Source organism: Cinclus cinclus, chromosome 13, assembly GCF_963662255.1.
Source record: "Cinclus cinclus chromosome 13, bCinCin1.1, whole genome shotgun sequence".
NCBI classification, from domain to species: Eukaryota; Metazoa; Chordata; class Aves; order Passeriformes; family Cinclidae; genus Cinclus; species Cinclus cinclus.
The window spans coordinates 1,414,035-1,439,019 of NC_085058.1; the positions used below are offsets into that span (position 1 = coordinate 1,414,035).

At 40.8% G+C, this 24,985-nt stretch overlaps 1 protein-coding gene across 1 annotated transcript; it reads right to left on the minus strand.

Moving 5' to 3' along the window:
• Positions 1 to 1,919: 1,919 nt before the first annotated feature.
• Positions 1,920 to 14,429, minus strand: CHRNB4 (cholinergic receptor nicotinic beta 4 subunit). Its single transcript, XM_062501673.1, has 6 exons — positions 14,375 to 14,429; positions 9,548 to 9,693; positions 7,761 to 7,805; positions 7,530 to 7,639; positions 4,085 to 5,057; positions 1,920 to 2,063 (listed from the first exon to the last, which is right to left on the minus strand). The coding sequence occupies exons 1-6, from the start codon at positions 14,427 to 14,429 to the stop codon at positions 1,920 to 1,922; spliced, it is 1,473 nt and encodes a 490-aa protein (XP_062357657.1).
• Between the last annotated feature and the right edge of the window lie 10,556 nt (positions 14,430 to 24,985).

Here is a 24,985-nt window from a genome sequence, read left to right on the forward strand (position 1 = left end):
AACATACAGCAGCATCTCCTTGCTTGGGGAAGGCAGCTCTCTTTCGGGGGCTGGCCGTGCCCCTTGTCACCTCACAACTGTTGTTTCAGCTGCCTGCACAGGAGTAGCTCTGCTCTCTCGGTCTGAAAAGGAGAAGGAATATTTAAGGTGGGGAAAGCCTGTTTGCCCCTTTTAGACTTTACACCACCCACCGGTCACCTTGGGAGTGTCCCGAATAGTTCATGTTTGGAGAGGTGGGCCTGGGACTGCCCCCTCTGTAAGAGCATGATATGGTGATCCCAGGGTGTTCCTCCATCAGTGGGGCAGGCAGTCCTGCAGCTTCCCTCACCTCCTCGCCCTGTCTGTCAGGGACACAGTTACAGCGCTCACAGGAGGAGGAATGGAAGGGAGAGTGACAGTGTGAGCCCTCCCTTCTTCACACGTGAGGCTGAAGACGGCCTCACCCAGCTCACTTGTGATACTTTCCCCATCTCCTCAGACTGCTGGGCACCCGGCCTGCTCAGTGCTCAGGCTCCTGGGGAGCCTCCCAGGCCTCAGGGGTGTGGGGGTGCCACCGGTGCAGGGGGGTTCAGCCCCAGGCTGGGAGGGAGCGAGTGCAGCTGCTCTGAACGATTGCAAAGGTGTGGATGCAGCTGTTCCGGCACAGCTAAATCCATGTACTTATCCAGGGCTAACTGGGAATGGCAATCTAGGCAGAAATGTACTTTGGTCTTGATGAAGGCACGTAGAGCTGGAGCTGTCTTCAGCTGTGCCTTGTTTAAGAACACAGGTTCAGGTGTCAGCTAGTCCCTCTGGGACAGGTGAGCCTCAAATCCCCTTCACAAGTAATAGTGGATTTCAAGTTTGTTCACCAGGCATTAGTTGTAATTACCAGTAGTAGTACAATTGCTGTGTGTCCTAGCAGCCCCTTGAAAAAAAATCTGAGGTTGGTTTAACTTGAAAAGTGCCAGGAGCCCACTTCTCTTTTTGCAGGTTACCTGGACCAAGCTGTGGTGGAATGTTCTGTGATGGGAGCCTAGGGCCTTGATCTGTCCTTTGCCAAAGGCTTTAAGGCTCTACATGCTTCCCTAGCTGATTTGTTATACTTAAATCCACATTAAAATCTCCCCAGAAAAACACACAGGTCTGTGTGTGCTCAGGTGTCCTCTCATTCTTGCTGCCTTTCACCGTTGTCTTCTCCTGTTGCTTTCATGTGCTTGTAGCCTTAGACTCATCAAAATGTGTTTGTGCCACAGATACATGAGCTGCTAAACTTGCAGGAAATTGAGGACTAAATCTATATAAAGGAAAATTTTATGTTTTATTTCTATTTCATCAGCAAACAGTATTATATATATATGTTTATTTATCATACATTAATTTGGCCTTTGTTGATCCATCAGCTACCAGAGATAGCAAGGTGAGAAACCTTTCAGTGGTTCCCTTAGAGGTGTTTCTGTTTCTCACTTCAGATTTAAGCGTCAAACCCACTTGCAAATCTCTTTATAAATCAGACACAAATAGTTTTGATGCATTTGAAGGAAATAAATTTCACAGCAATACCTTCTTTGCAATAGGGAAATTGCAGTATTCTAAGGAAAGAAAATATCCTTTCTAAGGCAATATATTTAAAATTAATAATAATAACAATATGATGATGATGATGCCAGGATGACATCTTGTACAGTAAAAATCTTTCACTGTAATCTTCAGACTTCAAATAATTGAAAAAAGGGCAAGATATCACCAGAAGTACTGGACTCACTAGGAAGAAAAAAAAAGTTTGTTTGCTTTTCTTTTTTTCCTATCCTAGTAAGTCAAGTTCTACTTTCCTTTTCCCTACTCCAAGGGATGTAAATGTAACTGGCATCTCTGTGGAGTTAACAAAGGGGAACTGAGAGCAGAATGAGACCAAATGTCTGTGTAAGTATTGACAATTTTCAATAAGGGTTTATGGCAGCAGTGTGGTTTTGAAAAAGTGGTTGCAGAAATAATCCAACAGTCCCCAGGACACAAACAAGGACAAATATCCAGAGAAACAGCCTGTCCACTACCATGGCAACATACTTCCAATCTTCAATGACCTGGAAAAAAAAAGCCAATTAAAGATATTAGCAATTTGTCATATTCTTTTGGTCTTCCTCCTGCTAATGCTGAGTTTTTGTTTATCCAAATAAAAGGAAACAGATCTCAAGGCTCAGGGAATGAACTGGCATTAGGATTGGTAAGGGATTTTTCTCCTACAACACATCTGAGCAGTGGAGAAAAATACAGTAAATATTTCTTAGTTTTCTTGGATACATCAGACACTGAGTGTGTGACTGCCTGGTGTCGTGCCAGCCCTGAAGAACCCACACTATAATTTAATTAGGGAATTTTTTTCTTCAATTTACTTCGTAAATGCTATTAATCTCAGTGGGCAAAAATAGATGTTGTTTACTGCTGTTAAACGAGGTTAACTTCAGAGTTCTTTTCTTATCAGCAGTCATCTTATTCATGGGGTTAATGCATATTAATACAGTTGCTTTTATTAAAATCCGTTTTTCCTTGCGTGTTTTGTCTATGAAAGTCATGGCCTTAGACTAAGTGACTAATTGGGCTCTTGTTACAGAGGGGAAATGTATCAATCTTCATTTGCATGTCAGGAATAATTTTTCCTCTCTCATTGATTCTAGTTACATGTGGGATGTCCTCACATCAGTGACTTTATCATCCTTGTCAGTTGAATCATGTCTGATATTAGAATATTACATACTTTTCCTTCTGTGCACACTTTTAATTCCCACTGCTGCTAACAGGAATTGAATGCTTCTGTAGTCAGACCATACAAATGTACATGAACAGTTGTTATCAGACCATTGTGATGAGGGAAGGAAGCAGAGAATAAAGTTATTAATCTAGAAAAATTGTATGTAATATCAGAGCACCCTATGTGAAAACAGCAAGTGGATTTTCAGTATATATAATGATCTTGAAATTTTTTCATACTATTAAGTGAAAGCTTTGTAGATCCTTGCAAGAATTTGCAACACATCCTTGCAAGAATTTCTGAGCTATTAGAAAAGCTTTCCTGCACTATGAAGTTGGCTTCTGCTCAGTCAGTTTCAATGTTTACAAGATCATGTCTAATGTTAATAGCTGAATTTCTTTATTTATATTGACAGTAATTTCAGCTAATAGAAAACATGAACTACTCAGCAGCAGGCTCCTCTAGGGACTTCTGCAGGATCAGAAACCAGACTTAATTTAATCTGCTTGGCTGAGGGAGGGCAAGCACAACAGGAATAGAGAACCTGGAGTCACACTGGGTTTGGATTAGAGAGAGGACAATGGTGAGTATGAGGATGATTTTTCCCAGCTGTGGGTGCTTGTCTAAGAAAACCTTGTGACCTATCAGAGTTTTCCAAGCATTGTTCACAGCATGTTTCTTTCAGCTCTATTGTGCTAGCTAGTGGTCTGTGAGCAGCAGCACTGCTTAACTGAAGTATTTCTCCTAGCCAGTAATGAGTCGTGTATATATATAAAAATAGCTCAAATGAAAGAAGTGTCAGCTCTGCTGAAGTTTTCAATCCTACCCATGGTGTTTGCCATATGCAGACAGTCTTAGCCCAGAGAGAGTGTTTGCAAAGGCTTCTACCCATTTTTCTAAATCCTCCTGCTGTGTTCATTTAGGTAAATAAATGCACAAGCTGCAGGTACATTGTTTCTGGTTAACTTGGCCTGGCCATGGGTTGAATCGTAGTCTCACTGATTCACAATGGTGAAAAATACTCTATTTCTAATCTGGAACTGAATATTGTTTTCTTCCCCTGCCAATCACCACTTGAATGTGACAACAAAGTTTTTTTAAGAGTGTTTCATGACTTACTGGGCAATCAGCAAGCTCTTTTTGTGGAAATAGCCGTGTTATTTATCAGGAGAGTATTTGCAGTTACCAAATTGCCGTTCATTAGAGGCATAAATTGTTTCATCTTATGAGCTATATCTAGAATCTCTGTAAAATCTTGACAATAGCTAGAATATGTTTTCCGAGGAGCAGCATGTTACAGGAGAGGAGGACAGGAGATGGAGTTTGGAAGGACAGGGAATTCTCATTTTTACTTACACTCTGGTCGTTGTCGTCACTTTTCATGTGCTCTGCTATAAAACTGACTCCATCAATTGCTTCTTGCACTTCAGGAGAAAATTTTGCGCCTGTTCTTAGCCTAAAATCTCGGTGACTGCTGATATTGTCAAGTGTCTCAGAGACTTTCATATTGTATCTTTTGGCAGAAGCTGTATTCAAAAAATAGGTAGAGTTCTTGTAGAAGTCAGATGGCTCCATACAAGGATTCTCTGCTTTTGTCTTTTTGCAGTTGCATGGCTTTTGCCGTGGAGAATGATTTTCTGGGCGCTTCATGAACAGATAGGCCGGGAGCCTTTCAAGGAAAACCAGTTTTACCCAGGGGGGCATAGTGTGAGTACTTGGAGATCTGTGGTGGACATTGAGCACACATACACTGGTAACTATGGAGAAGGTCACCAGCACCATTGTAAACATGAGATACTTCCCAATCAGTGGAACATCTAGAGATGTTGGAGGGACAATTTTGGAGATCAGCAGCAAGAACACGGTCAAGGCAAGTAACACAGATATGCACAAGGTCATTTTTTCACCACAGTCTGAAGGCAAGTAGAATACTAGGATGGCTAAGGATGTAATTAGCACACAGGGAATGATAAGATTGATGGTATAAAAAAGTGGTTTCCTTTTAATAATGAAGTCATATGTCACATCGACATAAGTGGGGTCCAGAGGATTTACAGTCCTTCTTCCTGGGAGTGCTACAATGTCCCACTCACCACTTGGTGTGAAGTCATCCATGCTTGCCATGGAAGTCTTAAGCACCATATCAATTTCTGTGTGGTCATACGTCCAGGAGCGGAACTTCAGTGTGCAGTTCTGTTGGTCAAATGGGAAATGCTTCACCTCAATCTTGCAGGCACTTTTGTAAATGGCAGGGGGCAGCCAGAGAATGCTCCCATTGTTCTTGACAATGGCATTTGTGTACAGCGAGACTTCGTACGTGCCATCCGCACTTACCACAGGACAGAAGGGAAAGGGGAAAAAGTGATGAAACATTAGGAGGAAAAACACAGTTCAAAACAGGGTCTGACATTCTTGGTCTTGTGGGCCCCACTTGTTCCAAGAATCAAGGTTTAGTAATACTTTCATTCTGAGATCTATGCTGTAGGGAGTTATAACTTGATAGGGAGATCAATGTACGCGTTTCTCCCAATCAGAGAGCTGATTTTTGTTCCAATATTTACAGAAAAAAAGTTATAAAATTATTATTATTATACACCAAATGCACACCTCTGTTTCATCCAAAGAAATCAATGTATTTTGTAAATGTCTGCTCAAGTAATTAAAGCTTCCTACATCTCTGAAGACTGAGCAAAAATGAGATCATGCCATGTGAAAACAGAAGTAGCTTTGATCTGGAACATAGCCACTGCTAAGAACACAGAGCAACACTCCTAAATGACTTGGACAAGGAAAGAAGATGAGCAGCATTATTTAGCAACACAGGGAGAGTGTAGGCAGAGGAAATGTAATTATATGGGTTATAATTTATTGCGTCACTCCAATTAATGTTTACTTATTACAAAACCAGAACAGACAAGCCACAGCGTTCTTAGTGCCCACAATTAATCTTAGCTTTGTATCTCTTCCACTTGCTAAGCTTCCACCAGGGGAGGCTTCTAGATTGTGATGGGCCCTTTAACTCAGGGAGAAGATCAGTATCAGTCAGCAGCATCTTCTCCTGCCCAGCAGTCTGGGCAAACAAGGTAGGGCTGCTGAAGCCATGAAGTATCCCGAGGTTGTATTCATGTTTGTTGACAAGGCATCATGGAAAACAGAGTTATTTCAGTGCTAAGGGGGATTTGTTTTAAAATTTTTCTAAGCAGGAAATGCCACAAATATCTAAGGCTTGGCACATGTGTCTGAATCAGTTAGGTCTGGCTCTGGGAAGAGCTCACCTGGGTGAGGCAATGAATATCTGGCACTGAGCTGAGGCCTTTGCAGCTAATTCATGCAGACAGTGAAACAACTAGATGCAGGAGTGAGTGGCTACAGCCACTAATAGGGTCGTTAGTTCATTGCCAACAAAAGAGCTATTTTTTGAGGTCTGAACTGGGTCTTAGTTGTGATATATCTGTACTCCCTGAGTGAGCTTTGCCATCCTGCCGTGCCACATGCTGGGCACGGTCCTGGCTGGGAATATGTGAGTTCTGGTGCTGAGTGCCCTGTCTCAGTTGTGGGCAGAGGCTGGGCTGCAGTCTCAGAGACCCTCTGCACCTGGGCATGGGAACATGCTTTGTGTTTTCCTAAGCACCTTGAACTGACCGATGTCTGTAAAGCTCTGCTCCAGCGGCAGGAAGTTACACAGAGCTGTCCTTCAGCTAAAATTTAATTGAAGCTTTGTACTAATGTCAAAATCCAATATGGTGAGGCTTGTTCCTATGCATTTAAGAAACCTTTTGAAACTATTCTATTCTATTTTTACAAACTATTAAATGGTATCACTTGGCCAACAGCAAAAAGAAGCAGAAGGCAGAGGCACAATTTACCAGAACAAGCTTTGAGCAGGCAGAGTACATTGTAATCCACTGGCTGAATTACTTTGTGACTAATACAGTAGTTTTAAATGTTCATCAAATCTGGTTTCCAGTAGTAGGATTCCAAGGACTTAACTCAGTTATATATAAACTTCCTGGGCTTCCCATCTGTATATGTTCGTAAATTATCATGTGTTCATGAAGTCATTGGTTTTCAAAGTATCATAAAAGTACAAATTTTGATTATTAAAAAAAAAAAGTTTATAATCCATTTCAGGGTTTTGCTAGAGACTTAAACCAAAGCAAAGCAAAATTGTCAGTTAGCTATTTGTTTGAAAGAGGAAGTGAAGTATATTTTTCTCAGTGCTATAAAGCATTGGGGTCAGATGTTGACAGATGTACTATGTATTCATAGAATGGATTTTTTCAATGCTTTATGAAAATGGAATATAATTTGGTTTTCTACATGAATATGAGCTCCTGGAATATAGTATGTGTGAACTTTGTAACAGATTTGTGTCCTGGGCTCTGTGGTAGAAGAAGGAATGGGGGAAGAAGGAGACAAAACTGTATTGCAGACCCTAAGATGTCTGGTAGAATTCCAGATGTCTTCTTGCAACTGCACTTAGACCTATGATTTATTCTTTCCATGCAGTCTATTTTCATATAAATCTGTCTCAGTTTTGAGCCTTGTCATGGATCCTCTGCTGTAACTGTTCACACTGCAGACATCTTCCAGCTCTGCTGGAATTTCTTCACCCAGAGCGCTGAAGTTACTGAAATTATCTTTGAGCCCAGTAGCCCAGTCAGATATACTTGCTGCTATCTAAAAGTCACAAAATTCAGTTTTAAAATTTTACCAGACCTACTTCGTTGTCTCTGATGTTTGTTCCTTGGTTAAAATTTTGTTCATTGTCTGCATAAACTACCCCATACATTTTACTTACTTATTGTAAAGCACAATGTCTGGCAACCAGATGTGTTTTGCAGGTATTCTCAGCTTATTTATTCCTTCATAGTCAGAGGGCTTCCAAGCCAGCCGGTAATCAATCCACTCCTAAGAGAAGAATTGTACAGTAGTGATGGGAGTGTCAGAGCAGCACTAACAAAACAATGTGATGGAGTCAAAGCAGTCTCATCTGTGCTTTGCAAAAGCCATTTCTCTGTGGGTTTGTTACCTGGTTCAGCCAGACGTTCGTGGTCATGATCTGCTCCCGCTCATTCTGCAGGGAAAAATGGAGACAAGAATTGGCCTCTAAAATGTTTCACTTTATTGCAGTAATAAGATTTATTCAGTGGGTTTTTGAGCATGATTTTGTCTAGTGTATTTCAAGACAGACATTTCTCTGAGGTACTATGGCCAGTCTTGTATACACATACTGATGATAAATAGTAACCCCATAAATGTAGAATTCCAAAAGCCTTTTAACAAGAACAGTTATGGCAGGAGTGAGTGTAGTTATTTGGAAAAAAATGAACACCACCTTTCTAAGCTGGTTTCTTCCTGCACTCCACCCCACTTCTCCACCTTTGATTTGAAACAGGAGGGACGGTTGACATCGGGGAGGCCTACATGAGGTTGTGTGAGGTTTGCCGTGTAATCTCTTATCTGGCAGGCTCTGCTTCATGAACAGCAGTCCAGAAGAGAAACCTCCATGTAGAACATCTGTCAGGAGGATTTCTGCAGGAAAATGAGTTAATTCTCTGATCCTGAAGATGCTTGAGATTGTTGGATCCTACAAGATGCCTAATTTTGTTCTGCTGGAAGAGTGAGGCTATAGAGCGATAGGGACTGAGCTGTGCTGGTCTTGATCTTGTTCAAGCTCATCCACCTGGCTGCCCATAAACTGAAGTCTGGGGGGACACTGTGCTCGTGGTGGTTAGTGCAGGATGTACAGAGGCAGTTCCCCAGGAGAGAGAGAGCACTTAACTAGACTCGTCTGGTACACATGGCATTGAATGCTGTGTGGGTACATATATGCATCTGTGTGTGTCTCTGTATATTATGTACACATATATGCATATATGTGTACTTATATCTACTATATCCAGTCTGCATATGTGCATGAAACATTAGCTGTTTGTAGAGATTCCCTTTCATTCCAACAGAGTCTCTCTCATTTCCTCTGGAATTTTGGAACATAAATTCTCTATGTCTCTAAAAGTTTTCAGCAGTCCAGTCAGTAGCCCTTACATCAATTCTGACAAGGAGGCAGTCATCTGTATTCTTTGTCATCCAGGGAAAGAGCAGCAGAGTTGAAAGCCCCAGTTCAGGAAATTATTCCCACTTATATGCTGGCTCTCATTCCCACTGCAGTTAATGTTAATTTCTCTTAGTAATGATGTGTTTGTACCCTGGAATAACTGTCAAACACATACTAACCTAGTGGGTGAAAGTGTCTTTTAAACTGACTGAAGTAGTTTTTATTGAATATGAGGAGCTGCTTTCATGAGGATTGTTTTAACCATGTTAAGCTATTCCAGCCAGAACTAATGTGTGCTTTTCTTTACAACATTCCAGTGTTCTTTATTGATATGCCTGATATGTCATGTGATTTGGATGTGGCTTTGTAGCTTGTTTTCAGGCCATTGGACCACTTCAGAGGAAGATGGATTAGCATTGTGGTGATGGTGGATGGTTTGCACTGTCCAGGACAGGCCCTGACCTGGAGTAACTCACAGTACTGTACTGAAATCAGTGTAATGATTTTGAATTTTAGCTAGATGGAATTCTACTGGATGGAGATCTGGCCTCAGTCCTTCAATGCTTAGGCATAGACTGATTTCCCCATTGTATCTCCATGGTGAGGTATAAAACCAGTAAATTACATGGAAGGCCTCTGCCTATTAATAGTGCTACACAAATGAGAAAAGAGCAGAGATGTAGTAAATACCAGTACAACTATGACTTGGAGTGCTGTGCAGGTAGTACTGAATGTAAAGGTATAGCCTAATTTGAACTTACCACACTGATGAGCTGTGCCAGGGATACCTGCAGCTCTATGGATACCAGCTGGGAAGAGTTGACTGCTGGTCGAATTAACTTATTGTATCTGTCAGGACTCAGTAAGTGGTTCATTAGTTTTTCTTCAGCATCTGCTGCCATGCTTCCTGTAAAGCATCACAAAACAGGAAGGGAGACTAAAGTGACATGATGTAGGGGACACAGAATATCTGTGCATCAGATCCTCTTTGGGAAATAATGACAGCTTTTGATTTTCTAAAGGCTGCAAGTTTGTGTGAACAGGATATGGTGCTTGCCCTGATACCTGTTCTGCTGAAGTTGACTGTCTTTCACAGAGCACAGATCAAAGTAGATCAATCATAACACTTTTTGGGGTTTCTTGCAATAAAATATGAAGCTCAAATTGGTAGATACTTTTGGGATTACACTTAGAAATAGAAACTGGGAGCAAACCACCCTCTTAATGTCAGGGGAAGAATTATTCTATGATCCAAAGGGAGGGGTCCAGCTGTGACTTCTCTCTTTAGTGCTGTAGGAAACAGAGTTGTAGGTACACATACAAATTTAAGGACTCTGATTTATGTAGAGAAAACCAGGGGATAAGCTGTAGGAATCCTAAAAGATTTTTTAGGTTTCTGGTAGCTGGTGATGTTTCTATTTCAAAATTTGAAAACACCAAGCAGTATGTTAGACTTATTTTATGTGGGAGTAAAACTTGACTTGTGGACTATTACAAATACTGTAAATCTTTGATAGCCAAAGCTGGAGTCCAGTGACTACAAAATATAATATCTACACATTAATATCAAACAAGCCAGAAAATTCACCTTGGAGCAGAGCAGCTTCTGGCACAACTCCAGGGCTATTTATTGTGTTCTCATGTGCTTTGTGTGCTTTTTAAAGTCATCCCAGTGAACCTTTCAAACCACAGGATGGCATCTGACAATACTGATGAGCAAGGTCCTGGTAACATCCTTTGATTTGAAACAGGAGGGACATTTGACCAACAGAACAGAACCTGAGATTGTGCTGTGTGTTGGGCAGGTCTCTGTTGTGATGCTGATGAAATTACAGTTAGTGAAAGCTGGTTTCTGTGCAATTGATAGACTGTCTCTTCCACAGAAAAGGTCATCTAATTCAGCTCATCTAATTCAGCTCACCTAATTCACCTCTAGATATTGCAGAGATAGGTAGTGTCCTTACAGCACACTTTCTTCATTATTTCCCAGAGCAATTCCACACATTAAAAAACACTAGCCATGCAAGTATTTTAAATCTGTGGTACGTTAATTTGTTCTGGGGTTTATTTTAATGTTGTAGCATATCCATGAAGCCTGGGGAAAAGCAAACACAAAAAAGTCAGGATCAAATAAGCAGCCAAAGTTTGTGTGCATGTCTGGAAGGTGCCATGTTTCCTTGTGAACTGGGCTGCAAGTTACTGAGCTGAACAAGTCTCTCTTGTAACTTGAAATTCTTCTGAATCCAGCTCAGGTTAAAAACATATCCTAAAACCTTCTTGTTTCTGATCCAGTGAGAAAGTGGAGTGAGGTAAAAGGAAAGATTGTCAATCAGAGATTTCACATCTAAGAACAATTTTCACTCAAGATCTGTAGAAAGGCTGAGGTAAACACCAGGCTTGATTTAATTATTTTAAGACCAGCATGGGCTGTGGTCTCATAGCCCAGATTTTTCACTTAACTGTAACATTGTTCTTCAGAATAGGGTTTACAAATACTTTCCAAGGCATTTGGGAAAGCAGATTTGGATGAATGTATGTGTTTGTTGGGTCAGTTTGTTTTTTGATTCACACTTTTTTTTGTACCTCCCTGCAAGTCATTATAAAAGCTCTATACCATGTGATATTTTATCATGACATTTGTTCTCAATGCAAGGTGCCTAATCAAAAGCTAGAGCTATGCTGGGTCTTGCTAAGCTTCAAATTCTGGGGTGATTTTTTTTGTGTATAGCAATCAAGGAAAAGCTAAATTTGATACTGTGAAGAAAAGAGGGCTGTGTTCTAGGAATGAATCTTCTTGTGGTTATAAGAGTAGGTTAGAAGTCCTGCAGCAATTTAAGAGAGAATCCTTGTTAAAGTTATTTTATTGTGTGGTTTGGTGGAGTTTTTTTTTAGTAGACATTCCCACAGTTGCATATGTGAGTGATGTAAGCAACATGGCTATAATTCAAATATAAATAAATTGTCAGTTGGTTTGTTTCATTCAGTGGTTACTGAATACTGTGAGCAAAGATATGAGTTCTTGTTTTAACTGTTAACTATGTTTTCACTGATTGCTGCCTTTGTCTGTGGATATTCCAGCGCAGGGAGTATTTGCTAAACAGGGAGTAAGAAGTAGGAACTGTAGAATATTGCAGAAAGCTAATTCTGGATTTGTAATTAGTTTTTACTCTGAAACCTGCGTTTAGCAATTACAGTCGCCTGGTCTGCAACATGGTGTGGGGTCTGCATGTCTGATGAGAACAGCTCAGATTTCCCAGTACTGACTGTTAGGAAACTTTATGGGGATTAATGACAGCCCATGACTTTAATTATTAAAAAAACTTATTCAACAATGAATCCCTTTAAGAAATTATTACCTGTTCTTAGTGAAGGCATTCCTTCACTAGGGATAATCCTTTATAAAATTGTCGTTCCATTCCAGCCTTTGGAATTTAGTAATCAGAAATAAAGGGGCTCACCTCACTCAGAAGCCTGTGTCTCACACCACTAGATGTCAGCCCTGCACTGCCTTAAAACTTGTTAAACCCCATCTCTGTACCTACTGGGGAAAAATGAGTGTTTCTTGTCTAATTTTTATAGTCTGGAAAAATGAGTGTTTCTTGTCTAATTTTTATAGTCTACTTTCCATTAAAAATCTACATATAAACCAGATGGTACTTAATGAGAACAAAATTACCAGGCATCCAGTTTCATCTTTATGTGCATTGTGTGTCAGTAGCCAGGCCTTTGACACGTCTCTTTTTCCTCTCAGGGCTGGAGGAGGTGGAAGTGCAGTTTCCTCCACAAACTGGTTTTTTTCCCCCCAGATAGCAGTAATCACCAGAGATGTTGCAGAGGGTAGACTGATGCTTTTAACAAATTATTTTAACAACAATGATCAAGCAGTCCTAACTGGGGAGTGGAGTATCTTTGTGTACTGAAAGCAGTAATAAATAAAGCCCACTGGGGTGGATCCTGAGCTGGAGAAATTATTTCAGCTTCACTTAACATGCTACACATCTGCTCTGTGACAAGGAGAGCAATTGCCACATAACTTGCAGTACACATTCCTCAGTAAGTGTGTTTTCTTTGTGGGACTATGAGCATTAAAAAAATATACCAAGATGCTTCTGATTTTATAGAAGAAGAAACTGAACCACAGGCTTCATTCACTCTGCTGTGGAGGCTTTCCTTTTTATGTAGTCTAATTTAAATACATAAAATGAAGTAACTAGACATCCTGTGTTTTGCTGTTTGATTTCAGTGTCATGACAAATTTGTTGGAGTGATTTATACAGAAAAGAATCAGGAGCAATGCTGTGAGATACAGGCAAGTTCAGTGTTAACACTGTCCGCATTTCAAAATGTAACATAAAACATTTCTAGTGTTTCTTTGAATTCAGTTATAGTAGTAAATGTGAAATATTATTATATTTCACTATATTACTGAAATAGTATATGTTTAGAAGTAACATTGTAGCATGTGTTACCATTTCAGTCCTTTACTCTCTCACAAATAAGTGACATACCAAGTTCCCATCTGTAATTATTAAAGAGCAAGTAAGAAGCAGCAATGAAACAGTCCCATTTTCTTCTCTGAAATTGTTTCAGGATGTTGTTACTTCTCAACATAGTCTCAAGCAAAAAGATTTTCATAACCTCTTAGAAGAACACGTACTGATTTGGAATGCTTTTGTTCCAATGGAAGTAGCAGTGAATTTACTATATTTTAAAGACTTCTAATTTTTACACTGCAGTTAATGCAAATGAAAAAGGAAATACTCAGGGGTTTAGAAGTGTATAATTTAAGAGTATGAAGTGGGGCCTCATTCCCCTTTTGTTACAAAGCAGATGTTTTCTAAAGTTGCCTTTCAGAGATAGAAGAAACAAAACAAGTGTGGAATGAATAGTTAATAATGGGAAGCGTGTGATGTGATCTTGGTGCAGTTTCAGCCAGTTTCTGTCAGAGCACTTCAGTGGAGCCTCTCCATGGGAAGAAGCTCCTATGCTAAATGTCCTGTTTCATGCTGCTGTCAGGCTGTTTGTGTTGGCTAAAACATATCCAAGAAATCCTGACAATCTGAGGGAAATTTCCTGCTTAAAAAGCATAAATACATGCTTTTTTTGTAGCAAACATTTACATTTGACAACATAATTTAAACTGTTTTCATTCTGATGTAAAAAATTAGGAAGTATGAACTTACAAAATATAGGAACTTGAGAAAATAATGGTAGAGGGATGAGATCTGTCATATTTATGGATCATGTCACGGTTCATTTTTTCACCTTGAGCACAATTTCTGCTTTTCCTATCACAGATGATCCTGGGAGCATCTAAAGGGATATTATTTAGTTATTATCATTGTAATCTCCTATAGTTATATAATTTTATGTCCAACTTGTCTGTCCATATCCATCGTAGTGCAAGTGCTGATATCAAACAAGCCCAAAACAACACTAAAATAATCCATTTTAAACATCCTCTTAAAGTCAGCAACCTCCCAAGGAGATGGGTATGAATTGTCTGTGAGCTCATGTCACTGTCCCACCTTGTACCCGCAAAAGCTCTCCCTGTTCTGAAACTGGCTGAGAAAGAAAAGGTCACTTACCGTTCAGACAAAAGGATCCCACTACAAAGAGAACGAGGGTGTACATTTTCCTCATGGCAGCAAGAAGATGTGGCTTACTGTTCTTCAGCTTAGACAGCTGGCAGTGAGCTCTGTTGGCAGGGATGCTCAGGGAAGAGATGGAAAAGCAAACCTGAATTTTGTAGGTATGAAATGCCTGGAAAGAGACAGACAGTAGGACCTGACAGAAGCATTCTACAAAGGGGAATTTTTGTGAGCATAGTGGTCCCTCCCCCTTTGCAGCTGTTTAAAGAGATTTGTGAAGAGGAAAAGCAAATAAGAAGAGTGAACATAATGTGATAACGTTGAAAAAGAGGAAATGAAAGAGCAAGCTAAGGGACATGATGTGCAAAACACAACTGCTTAATTCTTGCTACTAGATAACATTTAAAAGGCTTTCTGATTATTGAGTGCAGTGGGTGGGAATAGCTGTGTGGGAAGAGCTGGTTATAACTTTGTGCCATAAAACATCTCAGTGTCAATAAATTATAGCCCCAGCAGAGGGTTATTTTCTGTGTCAAGACAGAAGGTTTATTACCTCCTGCCAGCCCTTTTCTGCTCCAAGGCCCACACATGTAATCTCTTTAAACTAGAGCTCCGAAAACTTTTTGGGAGCACCAAGAGAGGAACAGAAAATTTGCTGTCATTAGCATCTGATAGAATTTTTAAAAGAAAGCTTAAACAATCTGTGGTGAAGTAGCAGTAGGGATAAAGACACTCCAGAGGAGCATTAGAAAAATTCTGTGGAATTCGTCTTTTAGAGCTGAAGGGCTTAGCAGACTGCAGAGTGTCATGTATTTTGGGACTTGCTGTGGGAAGATCTGTGTAGAAGACGGGGCAAGAGGATCTTGTGTGCCCTCTGCAAGCACTGTAGGGCAGGCTGAAGTCCATGAATAGAAAAAACCAAACCAGCTTTGATGCCCTGTAACTTCTAAACTTTTCTATATGTACGTGTAATCAATTTTGTTTAGAGGTGCATTTATTGCATTTATGCTATGCAAATGTCTCAGATGATAAAACGTTCTGTGGACTATGTAGTGGAATTAATGGTTGGTGACTTGTGTGTATTCAAAAACATTTCTCAGCACACTGTTGCATTATTGTTAAACATACCAAAGTTAATGTGCTGGGTTTGCTGCAGATCTCAGTAAGTTGAGCCTGGTATCAGGGGTCTCCTGTGCAAGTTCCTGCCTGTTATTTTCAGTCTTTTTCTCTCTTATTCACTATCCATTAGCTAGAATTGGTTTGAATTGGGACTGTTTATCTTGGAGAAGAGAAGGCTCTGGGAGACCTGAACATGGCCTTTGAGTACTTAAAGGGGCTCATAAGAAAGATGAGGACAGATGTTTTAATGGAGAAAGGGGTGATGTTTTTAAACTAAAAGAAGTAGATTCAGCCTAGGTATAAGGAATTAATTTTTTACAATGAGGATGTTGAAACACTGGCACTGATTGCCCAGAGAAGTAGTGGATGGTAGAGACCCCATCCAAGGAGAGTCAGATGGAACAAGGCTCTGAACAACTCGGTCTAGTTGAAGATGTCTCTGCTCATTGCAGGGTAGAGTTGGACTAGATAACCTTAAAGGTCTCTTCAACTGACATTATTTTATGATTCTAAATAGTGTTGGACCCGAGGGGAATTGTGAGTGGTTTCAGTAAGACAAACAGAACAGTCATGGTGGGGAAATCTACTTGACTTTAAAAAAACAGCGCAATCCCAGTGAGTACCTGTAAATAGACTAACTGCATAAAAATATGATACTGCTCTGTTTTTCTCATGTTTAATCAGCAACATGTAAAAAGAGACCTTAGAAAATTGTTCTCTTGCAATAGTTAAAAAACCTAGGAGGAGTGTCCCCAGTAAAGTCCTCAACCCCAGCCTTCCACTTTGTGCTTCTCACAACAGTGATTGTCATGTACCTTGTCAGAGGCTGCTACATCAGAGACCCGGCTACACTCCTGAGCCTGCTGGGCAGGATTGTCTCTCCTCAGGTACAGGGAACTGCTTTCACAGAGCTGAACCTTCAGTTAATAAAGGCGTGTTTGAGCAAAATATGAGTGTGATGGGGAAGAAAGACTGCATCTGTTTCTCAGTTGTTACTTTCTGATATCTGACCTATTTCTCCCCAAAGGCAAATTTTCCATCTGCCAACCCAGCCTCTGTGTTTTTGCAGGGGTTGTAGAAGGAACAGATGTGTGGCCCCTGAAGTCACTGTGCCTGTACCATCCTATGCTGCTTGGTGCTTGAGAGCTGAGTAGCAGTTCAGGGTGTAACAAAACAGTCTGGGATTGCTTCGCCAAGGCAGTGGCTCCTCATGGAGCCAAAGGGTCACAGACCATGCACTGATTGCTCAGATTATCCTGCTGAGGCTGAGGTGAAAGTGGGGAATTCCCACAGCTGGTTTTCATGTCCCTTCCTTTGCCATCCACTTGCATTCATTCATTCATTCTGACAGAGCACTCAATGCCTTCCTTCATCACTGTGCTCTGCAATTGTTTTCCCCACAGTGATGCTGCAGGATTCCATTTGTTCATTAAACTGAGGTCCCAGAATGAAAAACCTTTTTAGCAGACATTAGCATATGTGATATTGTGCATTTGCATGTTAATGCACGGCAGGGAGCACCCACTGAACTGGCTGGGAGTTGTTGCTGGTGCTTGTGATGCTTGCCATGCCGCAGGGTATTACAGCTCTTAGATGCATGAGGAATGCAGGATGTTCAAGCTCCTGGGAAACTTCTGTCCCTTCTGTGGATTATCGTGGCGATTTCCAGCTGCTGTTTGCATTAGGAAAGAACCAGTCAGACATTCTGGAGCTTTCAAAGTGGAACCAATCTAGGGTAGAGCCGGCTCCATTAACGGCACAAGTACAGGTGCAGGGAGTTTGCTGCAAAAATAAATGCTTCTGGGTGGAAGGGCACAGTTACTTTCCAGTAGTTGTGATGCTGAAACGAAGTTTCAGAAAACATGGAACTGACCTAATGTTGCCCTAACAGAACAACTGTCACTTTCTGGTTGAAAATTGCCACATAAAATGTCAACTAATGGCAATTATTTTTCCCCTAGCCCCTTATAGGTGTGAAGTTAATGATATCTGCCAAAGTCCTGGCTCATGTCATCAGCAGCAAGGCTTATGTTGCTTCCTTCTGGGTAGAAAAATTGAACATTTTATAGGTAACTTCTGCAAGTACCCAGAGGGCTCTGCAGGTAAAATCCTGGTTTTCCCTACTCACCACTACCTAGATGAGCTCATTAGAACAGCTGTACTGGAGCTAACGTTTTGCATTCCTGGAATTTCTTTCCTTACAAGTGCACTTACAGTCCTGTTAGAGAAGTGGGATGCCTCAGAAATTCTGGTGCTAGTGTTTTTGGGTTAAATTGTACTGCTGCAGCTCCATTTCACAGTGCTGTAGTGTAGCCCCACTTAAAACCTGCAAGGCAGAACAAAACCCTGGCACTGTAGCTCCAGTAACTGTCAGCTGGATGAGCTTAGCTACGTCCTCACAACTGCTACTAGAAATTAGTGGGAAGGGCAAGGGTATGTGAAACATTTAGTCCACTGTAATCTAAAGCTTTGGAATTTAGTAAGCTTTTTATGGATTAGTAGATGCTTTATACTGGAGAACTAGTTTTCATCCAGAGGCTTACTCTGCAGTTATGGACTGTGTCTATGTGGATAATCATGTCCTAAATTCTGTTTCCTACAGCATTTCTGTAGGTGCATTTGCCTTGCCAGATGGGTTCTAACCAATTTGTGCAGGTATTTGTAAGAAGCTGTCTTCAGACAAGGCAAAACCATCAGGCTTTTGAAAAGGGCAGTGCAAAACATCTATGGATGATACCAAATTATCAGGTAAATAACACTCCTTTGGGGATTCAATGATGATACTATACGTTATCCCATCAGAATCTGCTCCAAATCCCCAAAATGTTCCAGAGAATTGCCACTCATAGCACTGGGATGATGCAAATAACAGCAATGACTCAGTAGCAATAGATTCCAGCTTTCATGCTTAAAATACAAATTATTACGGATAAATGAAAAGCCACTTTTCTGGAATGTGCCTGATGGCAGACAAAGTCGCTCCTGGAAAAACAGTGCTTTCCTTTTCTGGTTAATTTTGGAAGTTGTCATTGTGTGTTTTGTGAGCTACAGGTGTGTTGTGTTTGTAGGTACTTAGGTGATAATAGTAAAGCCTCTAACACTCACTTGTTACCTTCAACATCTTTAACCTTTGAAGTGTACATGTGTCATGAGTCCAGAGAGCTCTCTAAAGCACTGCAGAAGCATCAGCTGGAGGTGGTTATGCTGTTTTGGAGCTGATATTCTTATTTTTATTTGTCTTCTTTTGCTTCCTCCTACTTGCTTTGAGATCTATTGCACAAAATTCTGTTGAGTGCCCAATATATGACTGGCAAACAGTCATGCATTATTTGAAAACATTAGAAGTGAAGCTGTAGCCTTTCTTGTAATGCCTGCATTTTGTATGAAGTTAAAAAAGGAGTTAAATATGTGCACATCCTTCCAATATCAGTGTGTTCTATATGCAGCATAAACATTTTTGTGTGCTCTTACTTTCTGAAGTAAAAACTCTAAATGTAGATTCCAGGAGTAGGAAACAATTTGTTAAGTTTATCTATCTTGCTGCATTATTCTAAGAAAGTGTACTTTTTTGCCTGGCATCTCAGTGCAATTGCTGTGCAGTTTCCAGCTTTGGTGTAATGACAGAGTGCATTACACCTCTTGGTAAAGGTCCACTTGCAAGTTTTTAGTATTCACAGTGTTTTCTAGATTCAGTAGAATTGCTCCTTTTAATCCTCACCACTTTAGTATCAAACAAAGCCTAAGAATCTGCTACTAAGGATTTATTTCCAGCTTTTTCAGTATTTACACCTTTCTACTGAAATATGTGGAAAGCCCTATAGCAAAAACCTACAGCAAAAAATTGTTTTCCATGGGTGTCAAAAGTTATAATGCATATGACATTGCTGTGAAATAGAACATCATTACCCCAAGAGTAAAGATTAAGCAGCCTGTGCTAAGGCAAATGCACAGTCACCTATGCGGGTTGAAATTTTGGTACCATTTACTGCTGTGTTTTCTGCAGTAATTGGTAAGCTATTGAGAAAAGCTCTAATGTCTACCAAAAGTAAATGCTATTAATAAATCAAACATGGTATTTTCAAGCTGTTGTGGAATTTAATGTTGCAGGGCCAGACCTGCAGATCTGCATGGACTGTAGAGTGAATGTGAGTTTTATCCATGAGGTTGGTAAATTTTGGACTGGCCAGTCTTCTATTAGAAGGGTCACTTTTTGGCAGTAAAATGAATTTCCTTCTCAAGATGCCTCTCTATGCTGCAGGATGTAAATCGCAATAGATGAGTACACACCTGTTTACCTGGAAAAGCCAGAAGTGCTGTGGTGCAGAACACATTCACTGCAAAATTGTGAGGAGTTTCACTTGAATTCTAACCACTGCTCTTCAGTGAGACAGACCTGTCCACTGCTACGTCCTTCCTTGCTTCCATGCTGGGCCCATGCCGTGGTAGTAACGGCTCTTTTGTACACTGGGCTTTTAGGAGGAGACATTGGCATTTGTGAATTAATCTCTTGTTGCTGAGATCACTTGTGTGCCAGAAAATAAATAAACTCCCAACTGTTTGTGGCACAGTGCAAAGGTTTCTCTCTTGAAGCCATGGTGGAGGGAATCATAACTTCTGTATCTGCACATCCCTTCAAATGGAGAAGGAGGAGAAGAGTGAAGGACAACTGTACTGTTTGACCTTTTTTATTTAAAACTGCTACATTTCAAAATGAGAAAATTGTAAAAGTGCACTAAAAAAAGAGGCCTTTAGGATACAAGACTGAGAGCCAAAAGACATGGGCTTTGTTCTCAGCTCTACCACGAGTCTCTGGGGCCGTGTTTGGATAAGTACCATCCTTGCTCAGTGCTTCATTTTCCCCAGGTGTAAAGCAAAGATAAGGATTTTCAAAGAATTAACTAATGTTTCTGTAGGGCTTGATGACAAGGAATGAAAAAGAATCATGAAAACACAGGGAAGCGGTATCATATTTTGGCTTTCACACTTCTACTACTACCAAAGAGGCTTTTGCTTTCTTTAACAAGCAAATTAAATGGATACTGGGCTTGTCTGTTATGAAATTAATTTGATCTCTCTAAATTGATTAATTAAACATGTTAAATGTAAAGAAATGTGGCCAGGACAGATTAGCAGGGCATGTGGTTCTGTAAGTATGGGAGGCCATTATGCATAACATTTTCAATATGAGACAAATACTTTTTCAAGGTCACTCAAAAGTGTTTGGGTACAAGTCAGATTGCTCCTGCTGCTCTGCAAAGAAGGATGAAACTGAAAAAACAGGTGTAAAAGGTCTCACAAGTGGAGAGGCAGGTACAGCCTTAATTTTTGCCTAGAGAGAAGCTCCAAAATGAATTCTTTACATGTAGGGCTTTCATACCTTCTCAGCTTGGGAAGTAGCAGGCACTGGGAGAATTGGAACCCAGAGGTCTGGTACCAGAGCAGAAAGCTGGAAGATGGAGCTCTGTGTTTGATGCAGGGGATAAAGGTGCCAGAACTGAAATGGGAGTGTAAGTTGGTCATGATTTTAGTTCTGTCCACAGCCAGGTAGGGGATGGGGGCAGGGAGCGGCACAGGGGAGTGGGAGCAGGGAGTGGCTGCAGGGAGTGCTGCCAGTCACGCTGATGGCGAGCACAGAGCTGGCCACAAGGAAGGCAGCCCTGGCAAGGATGGCTTTGGTCACCAAATGATCCATAGCCAGTCTGATGGATCTGCTGCTACCGAACTTGGAGTGCAGCTCGTGCTCTGCATTTGGGTTTGCCAGGGCATTGATTCCTCTCCGTGGGGCCAGCTGCACCCCAGGCTGGCTGTGAAAGCAGCAGCTGTGCCTGTCCTGACAGTTCTTGGAGACTCCTTGCCTGGGCTGGCCGTGTTGCCAGAAGTGGTGAGCAGGAACAGCAGATGGCAACCAAGAGCTTGGCTGCTGGGGCACGCAGAGCACTAATGGAAGCGTAATAAAGGGATATTATGCAGGATAATGAAGCAATTATCAGGGCTTGGATTTGAAAATTCTGTATTTCAATCTCAAGTAACAAAAAATATATGGAGTCATATGACTGACAACTTGTTGGGGTTTTTTTTAGTGGTTTCTTTTACACTTGATCGAGTAAAAGATCCTATTGCTGCCTGCAAACTTTGTCATGAATAGAATTTGTAAATATGTCATGTGACCACTAGGGTTTCCTCTGCCCTTCCTTCAACTTTGGTATACTAAGAAAAATTAAAAGAATAGGAAACCATTTAGAAAAACACTCTAATTGCATATTCATTATTTTTCCAAGCTGAAAATAGAGCTCCTTAGTTTGCTAGATAATAACCCAATAGAACACATCGATATATATTTAATGGAGAGACACGAGTATCTAAACAGAGGGACTTCTATTTGATGGGGTGTTTTTGGTAATTTAGAGCAGGAATCCAAACTTGAATTTAGATTCTTAAGTGAAGCTTTTGAAGCTCCATCAGTGTCTCAAATTAAAGGTTTTTTCTTTTGCCTTACCCATCATACCACAGCAGAATTTGTTATTTCCAAGTCAAAGGAAGCAGTTCCTTCTGTCTCTTCACATTTGGCTTTTGTAAGTTCCTTTAATGCCTCTGGTTCTATCATCTGTGCTATGTGGAAAGTAGTAATTTGTGCTGACATCATCTAAATGCCCTGAAGAAAAAATATGTTGCATATCACCAAGGAAAGGGAGAAATTTATCCATAATTTAGGGCAATAATGGGGTTTAATTCACAGAGTCTCCTAGCATCTCACATACTGACAGATTTTACTATCATTAGCGACATCCTGGGATTCTGTTGTGTGGATTTAATCAGTAATGACTGAAAGGAAATCATTACAGGGGCCTCAGTTTTGTAACCACTTCTGGTTTATTATCCTTTGTGGCAGTTGTGCTTATGACAACTCAGGAGGGTTTATTTTTCCAGGCAAGGAAACCCACACAAATTGCAGCTATTTCAGGGGGTTGGTGGTAGTGAGATGCTGATGCTGAATAAAAATCTGGGTCCTCCTCCCCACAGCAAACTCCTGTGACAGCCCAGATTCATGGATGGACATTTGCTGGTTATTTGTAGCTGTTAACCTGCCAGGGCTATGCTGATGGCCCTGCAGCTGCAGTGCCCAAGGTGGGCACCCCTCTTCTCTATTTCCAGCCCTGCTGTCTCTGAGCCACCCTGAGCTCACCAGGGCAGCTCTACCCAGCAGCATCTCTGACTTTATCTTTACTTTCCCTGTGCACCTCACTGCTCCTGTGGCTTTTCTCAGAGGATGGAAAGCATGTTATATGACATACAAGGCAATGTATTGCCTCTAGTTTAAGGAACTATGTTTCTGTTTGAAGAGATAAGGTATCTGATTGAGTAGTAAAACAGTAATAGATCTGACTCACTGTGTCATTTTTTTGTTTCCTCAGTAGCCATAAAAAGTGATTCAGCATTTGGTTTACTACACGTTCTGGTTTTCTTTTTTTTTTTTCATCCTGTGTAATTAACTTATGTATGTCTGTGTGATTCCTCTCTAGCACTCCATAAAATCTGTTAAATTGGGTTTGTGACATGTCTATCCCAGTGTGTAGTCAAAAACAATAGTGGCCCTGTTGTCAGATAAAACTCAACAGCAGTCACTCTGAATGTGGCCATGAGCTAAATATAAACATGGGATACATTTGCTTGTGAGTAAAAGTGGTATATTTTTAGAATTCAACTGGAACCTTGCAATTTCTTACATGTTATTGAGAGGCTTCAGAGACAACCGTGTCTTCCACAGCCAAAAACCTATTTTGAGTTCTACCCAGTGCAATCTGTATTCCATCTGCTCCTTATTTATGGCAGTCTGAAGCATGCCAGCATGCAAGGGGAAAAAAGCCATCCTGTTTTGACTAGGTTAGAACTGCATCTGTGATATTCTTGCTACAGTCCCATTTGAGGAAGTAGGAGTAATTGATTTTGCGGGGCTGGCACAAAACCAGACAGATTAGGTCAGATCAACACTAAACTAATGTTGTGATGGTTTTTCTTGCTGAAAATGTTTTAATAAATATTTTGTGTTGCCATCATTCCAATCAAAATGGTCTGATTGTGAATAAGCTGTAAATATTGCAGGCACTGAACTGGAGATACCCTGAGGTGAAATGCTTCTAGTCTCTGATTGCCACTGATCTCGTTTCCCAGAGTTTTAAAAATACTCACATTCCTCTTTTTAAAATTGTTTTTGTTTACATGGCTGCTTTCCACTGGGAGCAGGAAGATGCTTGGTTGGAAGCATGTACACTCATTTGAAATTCTGAGCCTAGGCTGGGTATTTCTGCCCTGCCCCTGCCTTGTGTCTGACAGATGTCCTGACTTCTTATGATTTACATGACTCTTATCTGCCTAAATACAATTTTATTGAGCTTTCACTTAGTTCTAAGAGAAATTAATTTTTGTAACAGTTGTCAGCAAGGAGTTACTTTTCACCTGAAGACAGCTGCTGAATGTGAGCACCAGAGACCAAGGTGAATCTTTTGTCACTGGAGCTGTGACATTTGTCCAAGGAAGGACAGACACTCCTCCCAGCCCTCCTGACAAACTGAGCTCCTTTATCCCTGCACTTTAAGAAGGTGATGTCCCTGAGGCTGCTGTCATTGAAACACAGAGCTAAAGCAGTCTTAGAATGTGACATGAAAGGGGTTGGAAATCAAGTGTTGGAAAACAGCTTCTTCAGGTTTCAGTTACACTGCCTGAAAATGGGGGACAAACTGCTTAGAGAGCTTATAATGATTGATTTATTTATAAAGGCTAAATGTGTTGGGACAAAGAATTTTAAATTGCTATTTGTTAAAGATTTATCATCATCTGTTAGTATATGGTTAATGGAAGGGCTAATAAAGAGGCCACAGGCCTTTAGTAGTGGCTTTAGCAACATCAAGGGAAGCTAACCTTGCTAACGTGTATCATTCCAAGATTCAAAACCTTCTCTTTCAGATGAATCCCTCGGGGTCTGCCTAATTCTCACAAGAAAAAGCTCTTTTTCAACATGCAAAACTTATGATCCACTTATAATCAAACTGTCTTGTGTTTCTCTGAGCCTAGTGGTTCTTTGTGGCTTTGGGCTAGCACCACTGGGATAAGGTAGGCTGCAGAAAGTGAGTGATTGGCACAGCAGAGCAGATATGTGTGGATTATGAAGATAGGAATATCTGTGCTAGGAATGAAATTGGATTTTCAAGCGAGCAGAATTCCCCCACTGCACTCAAAGCAGATCTGTAGGGGTTTGTTATCTGGAGCTGAGGAGAGAGAGAGGAAGGAGCTGTTCATTAGTGCACAAGGCTTTCAAGAGGTGGCTTTGGGAAACTCATGTTGTACAGAACAGCTCTCTGCTTACAGAGGAATCAGAGGAATTGTCCCAGACTTTCTGTGACCCGCTTTTCAGTCTCTTGGTAAAACAGCTTCAGAGAAGGGTGGTCATGAGGGAACACAGAATATTTGCATGCCATGTATTAGCTTTTCCCC

What these genes read in the sequence shown, in the direction of transcription:
- CHRNB4 (XM_062501673.1), bottom strand. Translation starts at nt 14,429, where the DNA reads ATGAGGAAAATGTACACCCTCGTTCTCTTTGTAGTGGGATCCTTTTGT. An exon ending in CGAACGTCTGGCTGAACCAG is followed by an intron (nt 7,640 to 7,760) that starts GTAACAAACCCA and finishes TTCTTCTCTTAG; the next exon opens with GAGTGGATTGATTACCGGCT. An exon ending in GTGACGACAACGACCAGAGT is followed by an intron (nt 2,064 to 4,084) that starts GTAAGTAAAAAT and finishes TTTTTTTTCCAG; the next exon opens with GTCATTGAAGATTGGAAGTA.